This window comes from Eurypyga helias, unplaced genomic scaffold (genome assembly GCF_000690775.1).
Source record: "Eurypyga helias isolate BGI_N326 unplaced genomic scaffold, ASM69077v1 scaffold48303, whole genome shotgun sequence".
NCBI classification, from domain to species: Eukaryota; Metazoa; Chordata; class Aves; order Eurypygiformes; family Eurypygidae; genus Eurypyga; species Eurypyga helias.
Genome location: NW_010241480.1, coordinates 4,277 through 24,764, shown reverse-complemented (window position 1 = coordinate 24,764; position 20,488 = coordinate 4,277). Strand labels below are relative to the sequence as shown.

The 20,488-nt window shown below is 46.3% G+C and overlaps 1 protein-coding gene across 1 annotated transcript in view; it reads right to left on the bottom strand.

Moving 5' to 3' along the window:
- The window catches only part of LOC104507464 (Golgi integral membrane protein 4-like), a gene marked incomplete at its 5' end in the record, with an annotated part of 25,124 nt that overhangs the window by 840 nt on the left and 3,796 nt on the right, over window positions 1-20,488 (bottom strand). Inside the window, 9 exons of the mRNA XM_010148759.1 lie at window positions 674-745; window positions 1,936-2,034; window positions 2,357-2,424; window positions 5,288-5,496; window positions 9,504-9,661; window positions 10,320-10,598; window positions 10,725-10,880; window positions 14,105-14,187; window positions 17,754-17,904. Coding sequence (XP_010147061.1) covers window positions 674-745; window positions 1,936-2,034; window positions 2,357-2,424; window positions 5,288-5,496; window positions 9,504-9,661; window positions 10,320-10,598; window positions 10,725-10,880; window positions 14,105-14,187; window positions 17,754-17,904 — 1,275 coding nt within the window. The remainder of the gene's footprint in view (window positions 1-673; window positions 746-1,935; window positions 2,035-2,356; window positions 2,425-5,287; window positions 5,497-9,503; window positions 9,662-10,319; window positions 10,599-10,724; window positions 10,881-14,104; window positions 14,188-17,753; window positions 17,905-20,488) is intronic.

Genomic DNA, 20,488 nt, shown 5'->3' with positions numbered 1-20,488 from the left:
AATGCCAACTTGTCAGACTACAGTAGTGATGGGGCTCTGAGACATAGCAATGATACCTGTTTTCAGCCAAACAGAGGAGCAGTTGCTTCCTGGCAACTGCAGTCCAACCAACATGCCACCTCCACACTTGCCTCAGGAGTGGGATGGCACATTCTTCTGCCACCCATACTTCTGTTTGACTTGCTGGCTTTAACCCAATGACCCTTCTCCAAGCACAGATGTCATTTCTCCCCAGCTTTTCCACAGACACAGGCTAGACCCAGCAGGACCTGCGCAGCAGGAGGCTACAGGGCTGCCCATGAATTTCTCACCACAGGAATAAACCCAGGGTGATGCTTGGAGAAACACATATGGACCTTGCCTAGCAGCTTGTAGTTTACCCCAGCTGCTGTTTGGTAAGCATCTCACAGCTCAACTGCTGCAGAAAGAGAGGAGGAGGGCAGACAGAGCACAAAGGGTGCTCTGAGAACACCTGTAAAAGAAAAGGGAGCAGAGGTAAAAGTGCTCCGGGTTTGTTCTGGAGACCCACCTCACTGAGCAGGCAGAGACAAAACTGAAGTCAGTGCTCACATCTGGTTTCCTAAAAGCTGAATCATACTCAGCTCCCAGCTCCCAACATACCCAGGTAACAATCACACCAGAGAGGGAAAAAGGAAGAACCTTGGTGTCGTACAATTTCTTGCTCCTGATCTTCTTGATACTCATCCATCGGGTCTTCCCTGGGCTTAGCAGGTCTGCCAGCATCCTGAAAAGATATCGGAAATCAGACACTGTTGACACTGCCTCAACTTACTTCCATTCCTTGCTAGGAATACAGCTCTCTTGTATTGGAGCCCCAGGTCTGGAATACTGGGGATACAGACCAGGAATCAGGGGGCAGGAGAGAGACAATGAAGCAACACAGACATAATATGTGCTTTCTCCACCCAGTCTCTCTTTCCATCTGCTGGCAGAAACTGCCCAGCTCCTTCTACTGTGGAGAGAGAGACCTGTCCTGCAACAGCGAAGTCGCCGGGCCAGGGCACTCGCACATCCTGCTGTTGGATCAAGTCGCAGGGCTGGAGGGAATCTACAAGTTATGTAGGGTAGAGCTTTAGGGAGCACAGCCCAGCCCTATCTGAAAGTCAGGTATTTATGGCACTAATTCTTTCCACATTTTCACTAATCTTAAGGAGGTGTTGCTCGTTGGTGCCAGCATCTCTTTCTTGTTTGATTTCATTGGCCTGGATTTCTTTTTTTTTTTTTGGTAAAAAAAACCCCTCACTATTAATCACGATTTTAGAGGCTGACAGATAAACACTCCTTTTTAAAACAAGCAACACTCAGCTGCTTGTCAAAACAAGCTAACATTTCCCTGATGCAGAGTCTGGCTTCAGACAGCAACAAGCGCTTTGCAAAATAAATGGATTCCATCTGCAAGCAGGCAAACAAGGAGGCAGAGTTCTCTCATGTTGTCACTGCTGCCAAGAGCCTCCTGCACACTCCTTCCCAGGAACAGCAAAGGCTGCGCTGACCAGACCCCGAGCACAGGCCCACATCGTTGTCTCTGGCTCTGGTCTCCCAAAATATCCAGCCCCTCTGCACGGAGAGCTGTGGAGTGAGCCATCTCCTGTTCAGTGTCTCTCCAGCCCCACAGGTGCTGCAAATGCTGGTGTTGACTTCAACAAGCAGAGAGGACAGGGCCAGGACAAATTCTGGTACTGACCGACCCACTGATTCTCAGAAAGAGGTTTTTCCTGCCTGCCACATCCCTGCAAGGGGATTATGGGTCCCTGACATTTTCCTTTGAGTCCTTAAGCTCTCTGCCTCCCACCATTCACAGCTGGGGTTCTCTCCCTGGCCCCTGCTAGTTGCCCTCACGTCAGTCACCTTCAGTGGCTTCTCCTTAGACTCTTCTTTCACACTGGGCTCCTTGAACTTCTCCAAACCTCCCACTTTCTCTTCAAAGTCAGGTCTCTCCAGCTCAGCTTCCTCAAACTCATCCTCACCTTGGTTATTGGGATCCTGGGCAGGATCTGCAGCATCATCTGGCATCTGGACAAGAAAAGCCTCTTGTCAATACCAGGCAGGATATCCCCTTGGGAGACAGAGGCCAAGACGAGCCTGCCTTCACCAGCAAGCGCCAAGTGCCGGCTTATAGCACTTCAGTCACACCTCTCCAAGCATGTTAGTGGCTTTAAAAACAAAATCCCCAGTCTTCGTTCTCTCTCTGAATCCCTCCCGATCCAAGGAGGAGTTTGGAGTTGCACGTTAGGGAAATTTCTAGGAAAGCATCTTAATGGGAAAGCATACTTAAATGGGACAGCTAGATCCTTATTCGGAGCTAAGGTTACATCCAGGTGACAGCATTACTTACCATTGGTTCCTGGACAACAGTCTCTTTCTGAGAATGCAAGTTCTCCTCTCTCTCAATCACTCCTGCGTCTGCAAGGAAAAGGGACAGTTACCCGTGTACTCGCTCAAGAGTCAGTGTCACCAACTAAGATTCCCACTGCTGGGGAGCAGCCGTGTTAATGCTACACCACGTAGGGATTTGTTGGTGCCTGCAGGCTGAGGCAGACAGTGCTCTGTGCGTGTTTTCAGGGGAATGCTTCCTCAACACCATTTGCAAGAGTTCAGTGCAAAGCAGCACTCTGCTTCTACAGCTGCCAAAACTGCTTCCATGTCCCCAAGGCTGGGGCACAAGCATGTGTTGAAGCACGCCCCTAACTTACTGAATAGCACATATCATACAAAGACAAAAAACCAGCTCTGGATTCAGCCCTTAATCTGTATTAAGATGCATCTTTCCCTCATGCCACTGCTCAATCTGGATAGCACCTATAGCAGCAAACCCAGCCATGCAGACCAGCTAGTCAGACCATCACTGGGAGCCAAATTAGACCACAGCAAAATTTGGAAAATTTCGATTTGGGAAGAATTCTTCATGGAAAGGGCTGTCAGGCATTGGAATGGGCTGTCCAGGGAGGTGGTGGAGTCACCATCCGTGGGGGTATTTACGAGAGGAGTTGAAGTAGTGTTTAGGGACACGGTTTAGGGTAGACTTGGAAGCACTGGCTTGACAGTTGGACTCGATGATCTTAAAGGTCTTTTCCAACCAGAATGATTCTATGGTTCTAAGTCCATAGGTCAGTGCTACCTTCCCCTTCGGTGGCACACAGCTGCACCCAAGACATCAGATCAAATGGCAGGCTTCCCATGTCAGGTAGAGGGGCATTCAGGGCAGGAGGAGAGTACTAATGAGAGACAAGCACAGCCTTTTAAAAATATATCCTTTGCTTTCAGCTAAGGAAAGGCCTAATCCTCCCCCTGAGTTGGATATGGTTCTGACATGTCCCAGCTGTGGCACTCACCACTGTCTGCCATCACCACGGGCTGAGTGCTTCTCCTCAGAACATTAAAAGGAGCCTGTGAGACAGCAGTGTTCCCAACCGGTCTGCAGCATGGCCAGGGCAGTCAAGTCATTACTTTGGCTGTTAATTCCAATTAGGACACAGAGGTCAAGGGCTGTTGGTCCTCCTGCTCCCTCATACCTGCCATGAGGCCTTTGTTTTTAGGGTTGAATTCACTTTGATGTGAAACAATTAGTTCAGTTCCTCTAAGGGGACTTGCTGAAAATCAGGTCAGCAAAACATGAAGTAGCAGCTAAACATAGCTGTGGGAAAGCACAGGAATACCAAACCTCCTCTCCCAACAAGTATCTGTATGCATATTAGCTGTTGCTTAACTGTTGCTTTTCCGGAAGGGAGGACTTGACCTGTACAGAGTGAACTCAGCCAATAGCCTGGGAGGAAATTGCCCGACTTGGGTGATTTCAGCCTTTTGATCCAAGATTTAATTAGGATCAGTGGCCTTCACCTCTCTCCCCTGACCCCTCTCCTCTGTTATAAATCCAGAGACAAAATCTGCTGTCAAAAAACCAGGCTGAGACCATCTTTATAATGTTTACTAGGATGCTAGTCAGCATTTCAGGTAAGAACCTCACAGGAGTCTCAGCTCGGCGCTTCCCTGCCTTACTGACTGCAGTGAAAAATTAGCTACATGAAAAGCCACCTCATTAGTCATTCTACCCCAGTCTAGCAACATACAGAATTAGCATTAATCGTAAGTACATTTCAGTGCCTCTTTTTGACAAAGGTAACTAGCTAACTTCCAGATCTTAGAGGTTATTCCCACACGTGCAAGAGAGACTGATGGTAGAGCCTGTCTACAGCAAAGCAATCTGTTTGCAGAGTGTTCACACTGTGCATCCTGGCCCCTTGAGCACAGCTGAGCATCTTTGCACAGATTATCAGACTGGACACTTTTTCAGCTCTCCACTGCCTGACTGGCTTACTGCAATATATTTGTGATGTCTTTATTTGCTTCCAAAGGAAGTTTGTAGCTTCCTTTTTACACTTGCAGACACAGAACTGCAATTAAGTCAACCTTCCCTTTGTTACTGGACCTATGGAAGTGCTGCAAGCCCCCTGCCCACCCTCTGTAATTTTCTGAAAATGTCTAGTCATTTTACAGTCATTTTCTGTTGTTTCATGCAACACAAATGTTTTTCTGTTTCTTCATTTTGCCACTCACATTTGACTACCATCACAGGCCAATTGGTAAACCTCACCTGGGAAATGAGGCAAAGAAAATATTCTGCCATCACATGTATAAAAATGGATTATTCACTAGTTGATTTCATGGTCTGATAATGAACTTTATGCTAATCAAATGTTTTTCCCCTCCTGTTATTAGTCGAGTGGGTCAATGCACAGGGATCTGAACAGATCTGGATCAGAGGACTGAGGAATTCTAACACGCTGTTCTAAGAGCTGGCCTCCAATTGCCCAAATGCAGTTACTTACTAGACTTTAAAATAGCTGTAGGTGCCCTGTTGGCCGACTGACAAATACAACCAGCTGGCCTTGAATTTATTTGTTTTCAGTCCATTAAGGACAGCTGGGAAAGTTTCTGCCCTAAGTTAGGAAACCCACTTAAAAAAAAAAAAAAAATTGTCTTGCAAACCCAGTGACATTTTCCTCATCACCCCCACAGGAACGAAGGAATTGACTTAACTTGCACAGATTTTGAGTCCACTGCCTTGTAAATGTGTGAGGATGCAGGACAACAGGGAACAAAAATGTAAAATTGTCCAGGCTTTTCATTTGATTAAGGACAATAATAGTACAATAAGTTTTCAATAGTTACAAGGTTTTCCCTTAACACAAGCAGAAAGGTTTTCTTGCTCCCCACCCTGATTTGCAATAAATTAGAGCTGTACAGCACAGGACTAGGGAAACCATACCCATTTCTAGTTCCTCATCATCTGTCCTTTCCTTTTCGCTTTCCTGATCAGCTATTTGATGCTCTTCCCCCTTCTTCTGATTGGATGGCTGTGGGCTGCTGTTCTGCACCTCTTGCCCCGGCTTGGGATCAGAATGAAGGTTCTTGGGGTAACCATGCCCTTGTTCTTCATCCATCTGGGCATTCACTTTGTTCACTATGTCTTTCCAGCTGTAACAAGGGTACAAAAGAGAACAGAACACCCTCACCTCAGTCCGTTGAAGAGAGATTTCCTAATGCCACTTGACAATGGCAAGCAGACAAAGCCTCCAACACATGCAGAAGTTTCTGCTAATTTAACTTAAAGGTAAAACCAGCAGACTGCATAGCTACTGTGATATCTGCTTGAAACAGAACTTTAAATACGCCACGTAACTGCGAAATAAGTTATGTTTTATAAACACCATTTATATTGTTCATTTGATACATTTGCAACTGGGATGGATGCTTTAAGCAGCATGTGTTTATAAAACTCTTCCATAGCACTCATCTGCCTCCTGTACAAACCCAAACAGTGAAAAGAGAACAAGCTGAAATGAAACACATCTTGTTTTGATTTTTCTTTTTAGGTGAGCATGGGAAAAAAGTGGGGTTTTATTTCATTCACTGAGGGAAGCCATGTGCCAGTATGATTTACTGGCTTTTGCTACCACTGCCCTGCAAATGTTTTCATCCACCTACTGACCTGAAAATCAATTACTCATAATTGCTCTATCCGTGAAGAGTTCAAGCAACCCCTTTCACGCAGAAATTCCTTCCTCTGTACTGGTTCCATCTCAAATCACAGAATGGTTTGGGTTGGAAGGGACCTTAAAGACCATCCAGTTCCAACCCCCCTGCCATGGGCAGGGACACCTTGCACTAGACCAGGTTGCTCCAAGCCTCATCCAGCCTGGCCTTGGACACTTCCAGTGATGGGGCAACAACAACTCCTCTGAGCAACCTGTCCCAGTGCCTCCCCACCCTCTCCAGGAAGAACGTCTTCCTGGTAGCTAATCTCAATCTCCCCACTTTCAATTTAAACCCGTTACCCCTTGTCCTGTCACTACAGGCCCATGTGAAAAGTCCTCCCCAGCTTCCTTGTAGCCCCCCCAGGCACTGGAAGGCTGCAATAAGGTCTCTCCGGAGCCTTCTCTTCTCCAGGCTGAACACCCCCAACCTGAAGCACCTCAGCCTGTCCCCATGGCAGAGGGGCTCCAGCCCTCTGAATACACTTCCCCTAATGTCTACATCTGCTTCCTTCTTAACAGAAGTGCCTCAGAGGGACAATGACTTGATGTCAAGGTATATGGCAAACACATTTTTCATTAAGGCCTGCTGCCATAGCACAGCTCATGTGGATACCCACCCAGAGGCTCAGCAGCAAAGTATTTAGCAGCATAACACCATTCCACTGCACAGAAATTAATTGGAGATCAGAGAAGAAATGGAGTATCTTCATATTAGTTTCAGCAAACCCCTGAAAAGGCCAGAAGGCAAGGCTGTCTTGTAAGGAATGTTTTCTTACCAAATATCCAATATCCTTACTCAGGGACACCTTCAGAAAAGTAGAGGAAGGGATGAAATCCTAATAATAGGGACTCTCAAAGTGACTGAAACTACAACTTTCAACCTGGGGAAGTTACCACTGGTTTCAAACAGGATTACTGCTTGGTCTCGCCTGACGGCTTTCTTGTATCCTGCTACATGATCCAGCAGGGATTTAAATGTCTACTTATAACATTTCAGTTTTTAACTGCTGAGAAAGGACAAGTAGCCTTAGCCTGAGCAGCTTTTTAAAGACAGCAGACTACCACCACGCAAAACTTTCCGTAGAAGAAATCTTAACCCAGCCTTCGGCTCAGATTTCCCCATTATAAAACCATCAAAATGCAAATTGGCCATCAAGAGCTCATCTGGAATCTGCTGGTCTCAGCCACCCAACGCAACAGTTCTTGGCATTGGATGCATGGCCTCTTTTGTACTCCACTGTGGTTCAATGTTGTTCTTGGCACTGACACCTTCCGGGGAAAGTTGGTTCATGCACTCCTTATCGCAAATCTCACATAGTGTAAATAACAGCCTCCAGCTGCTCAGTAATTTCTTGATGATGGATCCAGGATAAGAAAAGCACACCAAACATACCATGATCTCTGTCCTTGCAGAAATCATTTGCCAAACAAATCCAATATTTGTGTTTTCCGTTTCACAGAGTAGTGACAGTTACCCTCTCTAGGCTCTATATAGCTGAGGAAAGGCCATTCTGCCAGCACTTCAACCCTCACCTTCAGTTACACCCACACAAGTCCCTCTCTGTCAAAAGCAGAATATCCTCCGTGCTGTTACTCCATGTGTCCATGAAGATGCTACTTATCAAAGCAGTATGGGGAGGATATCACCCCTGTGAAGAAATATGCAAAGCACAATCCCTGACCTGGAAAGACTACAGGTTAAGTGAACAAACCAAAATGGCAGAGAAGAATGAGTACAGTCTGCCTGATAATTTAGAATTAAATCCAGAAGTCTCCTCTACAAATAAATTAAATCTTGTTTGCTCCAGTAAACTGAGCAGATAAGACCTGGACACACACAGGGGATAAATAAGTCAAATGAGGAAGCACTATTTTCAGAAGCAGTTTTTGGATTATGGCCAGACTTTGATGAATCACAGCCTCAGAAAGTCATTTCTTCCTTTTGCACAACAGACTGGTCTTCTGTGAGTGCTGCTGGGACAGTAAACAGTTTCTCCTGTGCCTGTACAGCATCCAGTACAACAGGATCCCAGTCCCTGACTAGACTCCCAGGTACTACAGCAATACACGTAGCATACTGTAGGAACTACCCATTCTGTTACCTCCATGCAATGAGTAGTTCACACCATTCTCTGAACCTCTGCCCTTTCCAAGGGAGTCCTCTCCCATTCACCCCAAGAACAGGTCTGGAGAACACATTGTGCTGAGGATGCCTGGTATGAGCAAGAGTCCAAGGTTGCAGGGACTTTTAATAGCAAGGTTTCAAGTCAGTTCAGAAGATTGTACCAGTTCCAAGTCTTTTATTGTAAACCCTAATCCTTGTACCAATATAGCTGAATTGCCTTGACTTCTCCAGATGAAGCTGAAGTTGACATAAACTGCATCATCTCAAATGCAGGTATGCAGGAATATGGACAGCCTGGTCTGTCTGATGGATTCTGTCTGTGTCCTCATTTCTGGCATAAACTACTGCTGTAAACTGTTTTACCCCATTCTGGATAAAACCCATAGTTTTGGGATCACAGGTCTCAGACCTGTCTGACTTTTCATCTTCAAATCAGGCTCTGTGAAGGAAAATCCCTAGCATACCTCAGAAGTGACTGGCACAAGCTCCATTCCCTGGGGGGAAAAGAACCACAGAAGAGAGAATACAGAGCCTGGAATTTGTCTTTGCCCTAGAAGCAAAACCAGGAAAAAACTCTAGTACCTAACTGGGGCTGGTTGCCTGCTGTTTCTAGATTACTGTATAACCTTGGAGATGAGAAGCTTGCAGATCTTCAAGGTCTGGTTGCTCCTGCAGAGTGTGGCAGCTTACTGATTAATTAGTGGGAAAAAAAAAGAGCAAGTTGCAGGTCTAATATATACAACTTAATGCCTCTTATTTATAGAGATGGAAGGAATTTTTAGCCACCCTTGCTGCTGCAGACGGGTTGCTTCCATCACGCAGAGTTTCTTCAGTTCGCTAAACAAAGCGGGATATTTAAGTCACCATCACTGAAAGGGAGGAGATTTCTTGAAGTCAGTTCAGACTCCCATTCCACCCTCTCTTCCAGCTAGTAGGGAATGTACGCTGACCTGATCTCACTCAGCAGTAATTCCTCCTCTCTCCTCCCCACACAAACACTTCGCCAAACAGTTCAAATACAAAGGCAGCCTACGGAGCATGTACCGATAACGTAAGAGCCGTTATTTTTGCCAGCATAGCGCCCACAGCATCCGTGCATTCAGTCACACAACACTGCCTGCAACATGACTAGTCTTCTGCTTCGGCTGAGGTAGGGACCTGGCATCAACATTCAGTTACAAGAATTTGGTGACAGTGGGACAAATAACTAAGATTTCTTCAACCATCTTTCAATTAGAAACCACAAGAGAGACCAGGGACCAGCCTGTCTGGTACCTCTAAGCCTGAACACTGAGAGTACAAGGAAGTTTTGTTTCACCAACCTTTGCATTTGGACCTGTTTGTTCCCTGTAGAGTGATGGTTGTCTGGCACCTGAGGTTTTTCTGCTGCAGAGGGTTGTTTCAGATCAGCCAGTGACAATCCAGGAGCCTGGCTTTCCTCGTTGCTTTTCACCTGAACGCGCATCACCATCTTTACATCCTGCAAAAAAGATACATGCATATGCCCAGGATGTACACGAGCTCCAAGCTTAGGTACCTGCGCACCCCCTTTGCATTCGGGCAGGCTTATGGGCCAGAAAATTCTTTTGTCAAAAAAAAAAAAAAGATTCAGAAGTGCTCCAGAACAAATCTCCAACCCTGTCCAGCCAGCCTACAGTAAGAGGTCCTCCTCCTTCCACACAGCCAAGAGAAAATAGTTTTTGGCTCCTAGGTGACCCAAGCTTGTCTTGGGTAGGTGAATCTCCAAAGAAAGAGGAACAACACAGCTACCTCTAAAAAAAACAGCCCCGCATGCTGCCATTATAATAGTTACTGTAATTATAGTCTAACCGCACTGCAATTATTGCCATTTTTTGAGAGGTTTACTTTCTATAAGCTCCCTCTGAATTACCCCAGGAGGCAGGGAGCTGCTTTTACAATTTACTTCTTGCAGACCCAGCAGGATCCAGAACAAGACCCTAGCCCCTTCATCTGATCCCAGCCACTGAACCACAAACTGAGTACACAGGACTCCGAAACCTGAGGCCAGTAGAGTTTCCACACTGGGAAAGTGGAATGCACATATGCATGTCATTACAAATATCACAGTTCTGAGCTTCAAAAGCAAGGGCTACGCAAAACAAGCGGCAAGAACTTACTGGGTTCCCATTTGGTAGGCTGTTCATGGTCCGGGTGAATCGGATCACGTGGCCATCCCCGTGTCTTGCAGGCCAGGCTGGCATAGCAGCTGGCAGCGAATTGGCACCTTGCAGTGGGGCTGGATGGGTGAAGGGCACGTTAGCCTGTGGCCTGGGGCCATCGTTACTGTACAAGTTCTGGCCCTGCAGCAGAGGGCCATCTGCCTGCTTCTGAACCCCGGAGACTTGGGATGCCAGCGGGTTCCCAACAGGGCGGTTCTCCTGATTGACTGGAAAAGCCTGCAAGGAAGAAAGGACAGGAGCAAAACTCTAAAGGAACAAGCTACATTCCCTCCAGTTCAAAGCCCCATCCTGAAAACCTACAGAAGCCCCCTCCTCCTCGGGGGTTTTCTGGGAATACCACACCTTCTGCCGCACGAGCTGCAACTGGCTGTTGACTGGCACCATGGGCTGCTCCTTTAGCACCTGAAACCGCTGCTGCTCCTTCGCAGCTCCTCCTCCTTTGAAACTTGGCATCTTCTGTAGAGCTTCCTTGAGCTGCCTGAACTCTTCCATCTGGGCCTGAGGGAATGAGAAAGGTACAGAGAAACCTCACACAATAACAAGGTTAAACAACTCACTGCTGAGAACAGCCACTCTTATGGCCAGCTGTTCAGCACAGATACACTGTGAAAGAAGATATATATTTCATATATATGAAAGGCTGGAGATAATCCACAACCTATAGTGAGTAGCCCAAGCTAGTCTCCAGCTTTGCCTCCAGATTTTATGGATATTCTGTATTCCCCCTTTGCCAGCCTTGCGTCTTATTTTACTGGGTATTTTTACCCTGGAAGTGCTGACCATGACACCCATTCTTCACCCAAGGCTATTTAGTGCATGAGCTATTGACACAGCATCCCAGGTCTTGTTAGGTGTGACCTGCCATTCCTGTGCCTCAGACACACACACCTTCAGGTTAGCTTTTTTCCTTGTGTGGAAGCATTTCTCCATGGATATGCTCATCTCAGTGGGGCTCACAAAATTAGCATAATCCTACTTGACAATTCAATTTACTTCGCAAGACACATTAATATTGGATCGCCTGGACTGTTAAGCAAATGCAACAATTTTCTCTCTACTGCAGATTTCTATCTCCAACCCTGAAAAGTAGGGTTTGAAAAAGCTACTCAGGAAAACCTCTCCAGTCTTACCCCAGTTATTTATAGGAAAGTGAGGGGAGAGAGCTTTTCATATGCTTGCCAGGGTACCTGGAAACGGACCAAATTAGGGACTGGGCAGATTAGGAAAACTTCCAAGCAGCAAGAAAGTTTAGCAGGAAATTAATTCCTGAGGAGGCTCTGTTGATTTCAGTTCTTCCCCCTGAAATTTGACCTTAAAATTAACATTAAAAAAAAAACAAACAAAACACCAAACAAAACAACTTAGCAAAACTAACAGAAAAGGAATGAGGAAAGGAAAAGGAAGCCAAGAACATTTCATGGGATACAGCCCTAGTTTGTAGGAGACTGCGTCCAGTCAGAACAAGCCAGACTTGCACCCATCAAAAGCCTGTTAAGGTGGACAGCCCAGAGGGAAAGAAGCTTTAGACTAGCCTTAATGCAGACTCCCACATGCTGTCTGCACCCCGTCACAGCAAGCTGTGCACTCGATGCATCCGCACCTCATTTTACCGGGCAGATGAACACGAGACAGCGACGCAGGCTGAGCTTGTGAAACACGGCAGGATCCTTGGAAAATGAACATGTCTAGAATGCAGATTACTCCTCTAAACTTCCACCTGCCAGAAGGAAGCAGGATCAACAGGATAAGAACTGCAGTGCTGATAAAGAAGCTGGGAGTCTGTGGGTGTCTGCTGTAACATATGGCACCTCGCCCCACTGAGGGCAAACGCAATCCCACTCACCTTTGCGTTATGAAACGCTGATAAAGGACTGATCAGAAAACTGAAGAGAAAACTAAGATTCAACACTAGGCTCATTGTTAAAAAGTTCCAAAGTATTTTCTGAAATCATTGGGATCAACCACTGCCACTTCTCTAAGAGCCAGAAATAGCAGTCAGACAGATGGTTGGAGCACAGCTTTGCTACACGACTGTCTAGTACACGCAGAGCAGAGAGCTGAGCCCTGTCTCCCACACCCGGAGCAAACCATTTTACTCTTGCTCACTCTTGATTTTGGCAAGAAATGACAGTGAGCTGTTTCTTGCAAACTGCTTTTCCCACTGGTCACAGCACTGAAGGGGCCAAAAGCTGAGACTGGCGGCACAAAAGCTGCCACCCATGTTCTCCAGCCTGCAAGCACTTGACTTTGTGGCCTCAGCCATCTCTAGCCAGATCACATCCTTAGCTTGCAGCACTGACCACTATGGAGACTCTAAGTCTTTGTTTAGTTTCCAGCAAGTACACTGCAGGCAGTACCAGGGCAGAGAATCCTACAGGACTGCCTCAGCCAGAGGGAGGAGGGTAAAAAGCAGTTCAGTGGTAGGTCACGATTACGAAGGCAGGCAACTCAAATACACTGACACCCATCAAACTGCATCTGACATGAGCTGAAGAGCTATCAGATCACAGCTGCCAGCAATGTTAGTAGCCTAGGCCTCCTGCCTGGAGCAACCAGTTACCTCTCAAGTTTGCAATGACCTAGAGCCACTTAGTCCCTGCTATTCTGCAGGACACATCAGGCCAGAACCCAAGAGCAATCCTGTAGAAGTCGAAACCCACTACTCCTCACACCTCTAGTTCAAGTTCAGCATCCAGTTCAAGGGAAGAACCAGTTGTCAACAGCATCTAATCACAATTAGCTCCTTGCTACTGGGCTTATCCTGTAATAAATGGGAGTGCTTGACAGCAGGCCCTTAATTAACGACAGAAAAGACTAATTCAGACTGCAAAGTGACTTTTAAAGCGTATTTACAATGCTGCTTGTGCCTTGGCTCAGTTACAAGAGCCTCAGACAGACCCTGTAGATACATTAAGTCCTCCTGCCCCTGCCAGCATACCCTGCTTTCTCCCATCTCCCAAGTCACCTGGGGGAGAATTCCCAGTTTCAACTGGGTGAGCAGAGTTCTGTGAGGTCAGGACTTCAGGCATGCTGAAGAGGCTCACACTATCTCCAGAGCATGAGCACAACACCTACCAACTTTTGGGGGTTTTTACCTGCAGAAGAATGCTTTTCTCCCTCTCTAATCTTAAGATAAGACCACTTGCGTGTCTGCCCTGGCCTCCAAAAGCATCGCTTTGACACTTACTACTGAACACTGGCTGCTTTTTTACATAGCGCTCTTCAAATTTTTTATAGGTCCCCCTCTCTACTAAGGCTTCACAGGGAGATGCAGAAAGGCACCTTTTCTCAAGGTCACTGAGTGTCTATTTGTGGTCTCAGCATGCTACGCAAGGCACCTCTGCATTGCTATTTCTCTCTGCTATTAATTTTATAGGCATCAACAAAGGCAATTCATCATCATTTAGGGTGGAAGTATTTGAGATGTGGGTAAGTGACAGGAGGCATTACAGGGTTGGGAATATGCAGCTTCATGCTCACTTGAACCAGTGACTTGTGTAGCGTACCTGCCTTTTCAGCTACTGGGACAGATTCCAGGCTGAAGAATTTTACTTGTCCAGAATGCATCTATACCACCAACACCTACCAGCACTGCTCGAGGCAACTCACCACACTGGAATACAGTTGATAACTAGATTTATTATTCAGAGAATGTCTGATGGGGCACCCACACCCCAGTGAAAGATTGTCCCGTATGGCCACAGACACCCCTTGTTGATTACCTGGGCACTAAGGAGCTGAGAGTGAACTTCCTGGTGGGCCTTCCGAAGAAGCTTGCTCTCTTCTCTGAGTTTAAAGACCGTATCTGAAAGAGAAGAAGAAATTTACTTAAGAGAGCTATTTTTGCAATTGTAGTATCTGTCTTCCCTACCATAAATTCCTCTTGACCTCATAGACCTCTCCGACACCAGGACTTGCGGGGAAGCACTAGCTAGCGACTAGCTAAACACACTGACAATCCTGAATCATCATTCCTTTCAGCACTCAGGCATCCTGCCCATTCAAGGAACTTCCTCCACTTCACAGTATCTCTGCTAACTGCTGCTACCAGGGTCAGGCTCTTGCTGTGTCTGCCATCAGAGCAAGATCTTTATTTCTTCATTTCCCTTACCAACTGCAGCTGAACAGCAGGGAGAGCAGCGAGCAGTGGTCACTGCCCCTACCTGTAGTACCTGGGAGGTTGAGAAACAACTACAAGGGAGGTCTGTCAGGTCTCCTGAACGCACAGCAGATTCAGTAAGGATGTTCCATCCCACTGCACAGAGAAGCAGCCTCTTGAAAGGATGGTACAATCAAAAAACCCCACAGCCCACTTACAGAAAGCAATCACAGGGCAACTTGGTCCTCAGGCACATTTGTTCCTACACTGTTAGGAAGCAAGCCCCCAGGTTGGGCTCCTTTCAAGCTCATTGCACACTCTTTAAGAACTTCAGTGACAAGACACACAATGCAATTATTTTCACTGCCTTGAAAATAACTGTGTGTCCCCCCCCGCCCAAAAAAGCCTTATTTTGGAGCCTGAAGCTCTCTTAAAATGTTCCTAGAACTGCATGCACTGGGATTTCTCTGCAAACATAGTTAGATGTGCCAGTACAAGGATGGGAAGTTTTCTTTTAACAGGATGCTGACTTTGCTGGAGGCTGAATAGCTTGTGAGATTTCAGTTCAAGATTATAGATATTTATGATTACAGTAGTATATTTATTTTTTAACATTCATCCCTGGCACAGGACATTCTGCCATTGAGGTTGGGTGCTGTGCTCTTGCCTTGTGGTGAAGGTTAACATCAAACTGACAAAAGAAGGCTCTGTCTTTCCTGCAGCCAGAAGGAAATATGGAGTTATATCCTATGGGACTACAGCTAGAACAGCTTTAACTGAGCTGCCTTGCATACACACAGCGCAGAACGTGCACACAGCTGCGGGTGTTGGCCTGGAGCAGTGAATAAGGGATATGTTTTTAGACAGCTAGTTAGATATTCATGGAATGGTTTGGGTTGGAAGGGACCTTAAAGATCACCCAGTTCCAACCCCCCTGCCATGGGCAGGGACACCTTCCTCCAGACCAGGTTGCTCCAAGCCTCATCCAGCCTGGCCTTGGACACTCCCAGGGATGGGGCATCCACAGCTTCTCTGGGCAACCTGTCCCAGTGCTCCCCACCCTCTCCGGGAAGAATTTTTTTCCTTATATCTAATCTCAATTTTCCTGCTTTCAATTTAAACCTGTTACCCCTTGTCCTGTCACTCCTTGCCCTTGTAAAAAGTCCCCCCCAGCTTTCTTGTACCTCCCCAGGTACTGGAAGGTGCTATAAGGAGCCTAGTCCAGGCTAGATGACAGCTAGCACAGGATTGCTACTGCTAAGACCTCTGACTACAATACTGACATTCCCCCGGCCTTTCAAGAGAACCAAAGGCATCTCAAGTGTGGGAGAGATGTCCAAAAGACTCCCATAGTTTAACTGATCCAACCCCTCAGTAACATTTAGGTCTTCAAAGCATATTCAGAAACTGGGAATCAAAACCTTCATGCCATCGTATGTCCCTCCTCTACCACCAGCATGGCAGACATATGAAATCCTGATCCCAATGACCCCACTGGGCGTTTTACCATTGGTGTCAATGGGAAGAAAATGTCAGCAGTAACTACAGGGTCCTTATCTCTAACAGAAGCTCAAAGACCAAAACTAGCCCCCTGTCTTCAGAGCAGACTGTGCCAGTGTATGATGAGAAAAAGGGAGAGTACAGAATTAGCATGGGGGAGCACAGTGGAGGACAGGCTGTGCTAGGGGTGTGAAATGCAGCATAAATAGACTGCAGTTCCTATAAAGCAAAGGAGAAAGTAGTTCATAATTCAGCAGGGGAGGGCTTGGAGTAGAGGGAGAAGGCAAACAGGATTAAAAAGGCCCCGGCTAACAAGGCTAGCAAGCTTCAGCTATCTGACCATCAGTATCTGAAGCTTCAGCTTCATTATCCAGCATTCAAAAACCACTTCCAGAAGCAGGGATTTTCAGGAACAGGGCACAGATACCCCAAGAGCCCCATATGGCACAGCTGCATCATCCCCAGAACCCAGCATCTTCTGCATGTAGATAGCTATGTCACCAACCTGAGAGCTGCCCCAAAGCTGTAAAGCAACCAGGACCACCAAGAGGAGGTACCAAACCCAGCTCCATCTGTGAAAGCAATCCCTCATACTTCCATACTTCTGCTTTGTCCCAGCATCCCTGTGGTGAGGACTTCATTTTTACAATTGAACCTACCAAAATCCCTCAGTTCCGTTTTAGCAGTCCTGAGCAATGCCCGCTGCTCAGATACCTCTTCTGTTCTCTACTACACTCACTGACAGAGGCACGTCTCCCAGCATGTCTCCTGAGGGCATATTATATATGGAAAGTGCTGGTGGAACATAAGGAGAGAAAATGAGGGATTAGCAATGCTACTAACTCTGTCTTTGCCACCTCTCATGAGACTGTCTTGCTCTTTTGTAGGGCACGATTACCGATACTTAAGGGAAGATTTACTAGCCAGCTTTGAGCTTAAAGCACAGGAGAGAGATGGTACCAAGTGAACACTAGCCTGGGAAGATGGACAGTGAATATGGATATCTAAGCTTTAAACTGACCTTCCTGACTACTTTCCCTCTGAATAATTTTTCTGATCGTTAGTCTCCTTCCTCTGGCAGAATTCCTTTTCTTACTTTATTGGGGGCTGTATATTTCCAGAAGAGAGACAATCAGATATTTAGGTTTCACTTGCTCGTGCTCAATTGCCACCTTCAAACCCAAGAGTGCTCATCAGGTCCTTGGGCTTCATTGATCAGAGGGGAAAAAAAAAACAAACAACCAAACAAAACATCAGCAAATTTTGCTCTCCCAGACCTAATCTAAGTAAGAACAGATGTGAACCTCAAAACCCCACAATCTAATTAAATAGCAGACTAAATAGAAGCTACTCTTTGGGAATTAAGGGGATCAGCAGTCTCTGCAATACTTGCACTATTAAATTACCACATTAATTACAAAGAGTATGTTTAACTTGCTCCCAAGCTTAAATGTTAGAATTCACAGGATTCTAGTAGTGTAGAAACTAGCTCCCACTGTCAGAGGTGTACAGAGAAGTGGAAAACATATTGAAATAGATGGGATACCTAAGCGTCGCAATGTTTGCCCTGCCACCAAAAGCACCTCTGCTCAGTTACACTCACGCACCAAAGGATGGGGTAAGGTGGTATTACCTGACGGATGGACCTGTTGTTTCAGCCCCAGCCTACTGTGAAACCACAGGCACATATCTCTAGCCTAGCCTCATGTCTTCTACTGAACTCAGTTCTTCAGTCCTTTCTTAGGTGTTTCTCAGCTCTCCATCGCACTCACCCTGCAAGTTTGAGACTTCACTGTCCTTCTCCTGCTGCAGATGGGCATATTTCTGGCTATGGGTCTCCAGTGTCTTACGATGTTCCAGTTTCAAGCTGTTGTGCTGCAGCTGCAGGTCAAGCAGCTGCTTCTTGACATCTTCATGCTGGTTCTGAATATGAAAAGAAGTGACAAAGAGTCAGCAAAAGGATAAGAAGAGTAATTTAGCTATTTCCAAGTGCTTCTTGAGCGTCCCTGTTTAATAAGTTGTTTGGGGAAGCAGAAGAGATGTTTGTTCCTTTAACAAGATAGCTAAAAACCCCAGATACAATAAAATATCCTTTGTGTTCAGTAGGGATGTGAAACGCCAGTTAAACTCTGCTTTGTGAAACAGTTCGGGACGTCTCTTTGGAAGCCACCAAACTGGAAGCAAAATGTGGCAGCAAGTCCACTCCTGCCTGAAGAAGAGATAGAAACTCTAGGACACTACCAAGAACGATTCCTAGGCCTTCCCAACTCCCCTGCACACACTGCTCAGAGCAATGCAGGCTATAATATTTGCTGATAGCAAACCAAATGCCTGTGGAGTCCCAGACATGCTAAAGGACATACCTGCAAGGATAGTTCCCATGGTGCACACAGCATCAGTCTGCCCACTGCATTACAGCAGTAGTTCACCTTTAAGCGGCGCTGAGGACTAATTCCCACTGCCTTTCCGTGTGCAGGTACTGCTAGTCACTTAGGACACATGATCACCTAAACACCCAGGTTGTTCCCTCTGGTTGGTTTGCTTCCTGAGAGCCTGGTGGTTCCCTGACCCACCACTCTGAGCTGCTAGAACGAGAGGGGGACTTGCAAGGACACCACATCCTCGCACACAGCGAGACTACAGAGCCCACATTCCCCATAGTAACATGGGCTCACAGGCATAAAATGCTGGGAAAACCAGACTCTTGCAAGACCACAGACTATTTCAAGCAGGCCAAGAATTCATCAGATAGAAGTGAGTTGAAGTGCTGTTCTCTTCTCCCCTCCTCTCTTGCAGAGCCCAAGAACAAAACATGCTAAAACATCCTTTTGCTCAGACCCACTGAACCAGAATTCACCTCCTTTTTTGTTCCCATGGTAACCTAAAGAGTCCTTCCACATTCAGTTTGTCAACACCAATTAGGTATGCAGATGGATTGGCTCACAGGTGAACCCTGGCCCTTCCACACAATAGCTCCTCAGGACTCAGGCAGCTATTTCAATCACCCTTCCTGTAAAAAAAAAAAAAAATCTTCTTTTTTAAAATACCCCAAACCTCTAAATGCTATCGATGATTGCATTTATCCCCAGTAAAACAAAGCATCTGTGGCTCAGGCTCCTCTCCTGAAGCAATTATCCTCCACTAAAAGGAGAGAAATAACTGTGCTCCAAAAATACATGCAATGCAAAGGAAAAAGCCATTGGTACGGAGTGGTCCCAGAGTCAGAACAAAGAGGAGAGACAAGAATGTCAGGTTAATCAGATCACAACATCAGGAGGGAAAATAAAGAGAATAAAAGATTTCTGCTTTGGTTTTCAAAGGCATTAGGTACTCACAGTTCCCATCAGAGCCACAGGCAGAAAGCACTGCAGAGGAGCTACATCCCTAAAATCATTTTGATACTAAACACCTCAGAAGCCACCAACATTAGCCAGTAAGAATTGGTTTTAACAAGAAACTCTAAGCAATTCAAGGAATTTTAAGTCCTCATCAGCTCAGGTCAATTAATTCCTAGCCCATATTCTGTCTGGCAGGTGATATGCATAATGTCTGTCCCCAGACTGCTCAGCCAGGAAGAAGGGAGGGAATATCCATCCTCTGATAGCAGCAGGAAGCTGAAGAGAGAGATCTAAGTGCCTTGACCAAGGTCACCCAAAGCACCTGAGGCCCAGTCCAGCTCATTAAGCACACAGAGCATCCTCACTCCCAGACGGTTTCTGAGGATGGCTGTAACCAATGTATGCAAACTTTAGGAGGAATCTACAGATGCTGTTTTATGGTGGTTGCAGGACAAGATGCCTGGAACATGCTACATGTGATTACTTTTCAGAGAAACAACTTAACTGTAAGCAGGGCACGCTTGACCCAGTCAGTTCTACCAAAGCTAGGTATGCTGACAGCCCCAGGGGTGCCACGAACCTCTCATGTCCAGAGCTGCCCATCAGACTGTAATGTCATTCCCTTCTCTACTTCGGACATGCTGTTTTACTCAGTCAAGCAGAAACTGCCAGGCACAGCATGAGTGTTGTGCAAACCATGTACAAATGGAGCTGGTGGTGAGGTAACAGAGAGACCATGCTGTCATGACATTTCTCTGTCCTTCTCTTCGTTGTTCTGACAACACGCAGCACCCAAGATGCATCAGCTCTGCAGTAGCTCTATCTCACTGAGGTCTCCAGGGAAATGGGCAGGTGGGGGCAGGGGAGGCACAGGGGAAGAGAAAGAAAAAAATAAAAGTACCTCAAAACCCTATTTCTTCCATGATTCACACGGCAGCTTTGTAGATAACTTCGTACAAAACTGAATCAGTAATTGGATGCTTAGCCCACAAGCAAAGGAAGGGCACACCTCATTGCAAGTTTCCAGGTTTCAGCAGGTTCAGGAAATCAAAAATCTTTTGTTTAAAGCCACCTGCCTCCTTGCCTGCCTGTTCCAGTGAATGCCAGGATGTGTTCTGCAGAAAGATGTTATCAAGAAAATGTGATCTCCATTAAAGGAACTGTAAGAT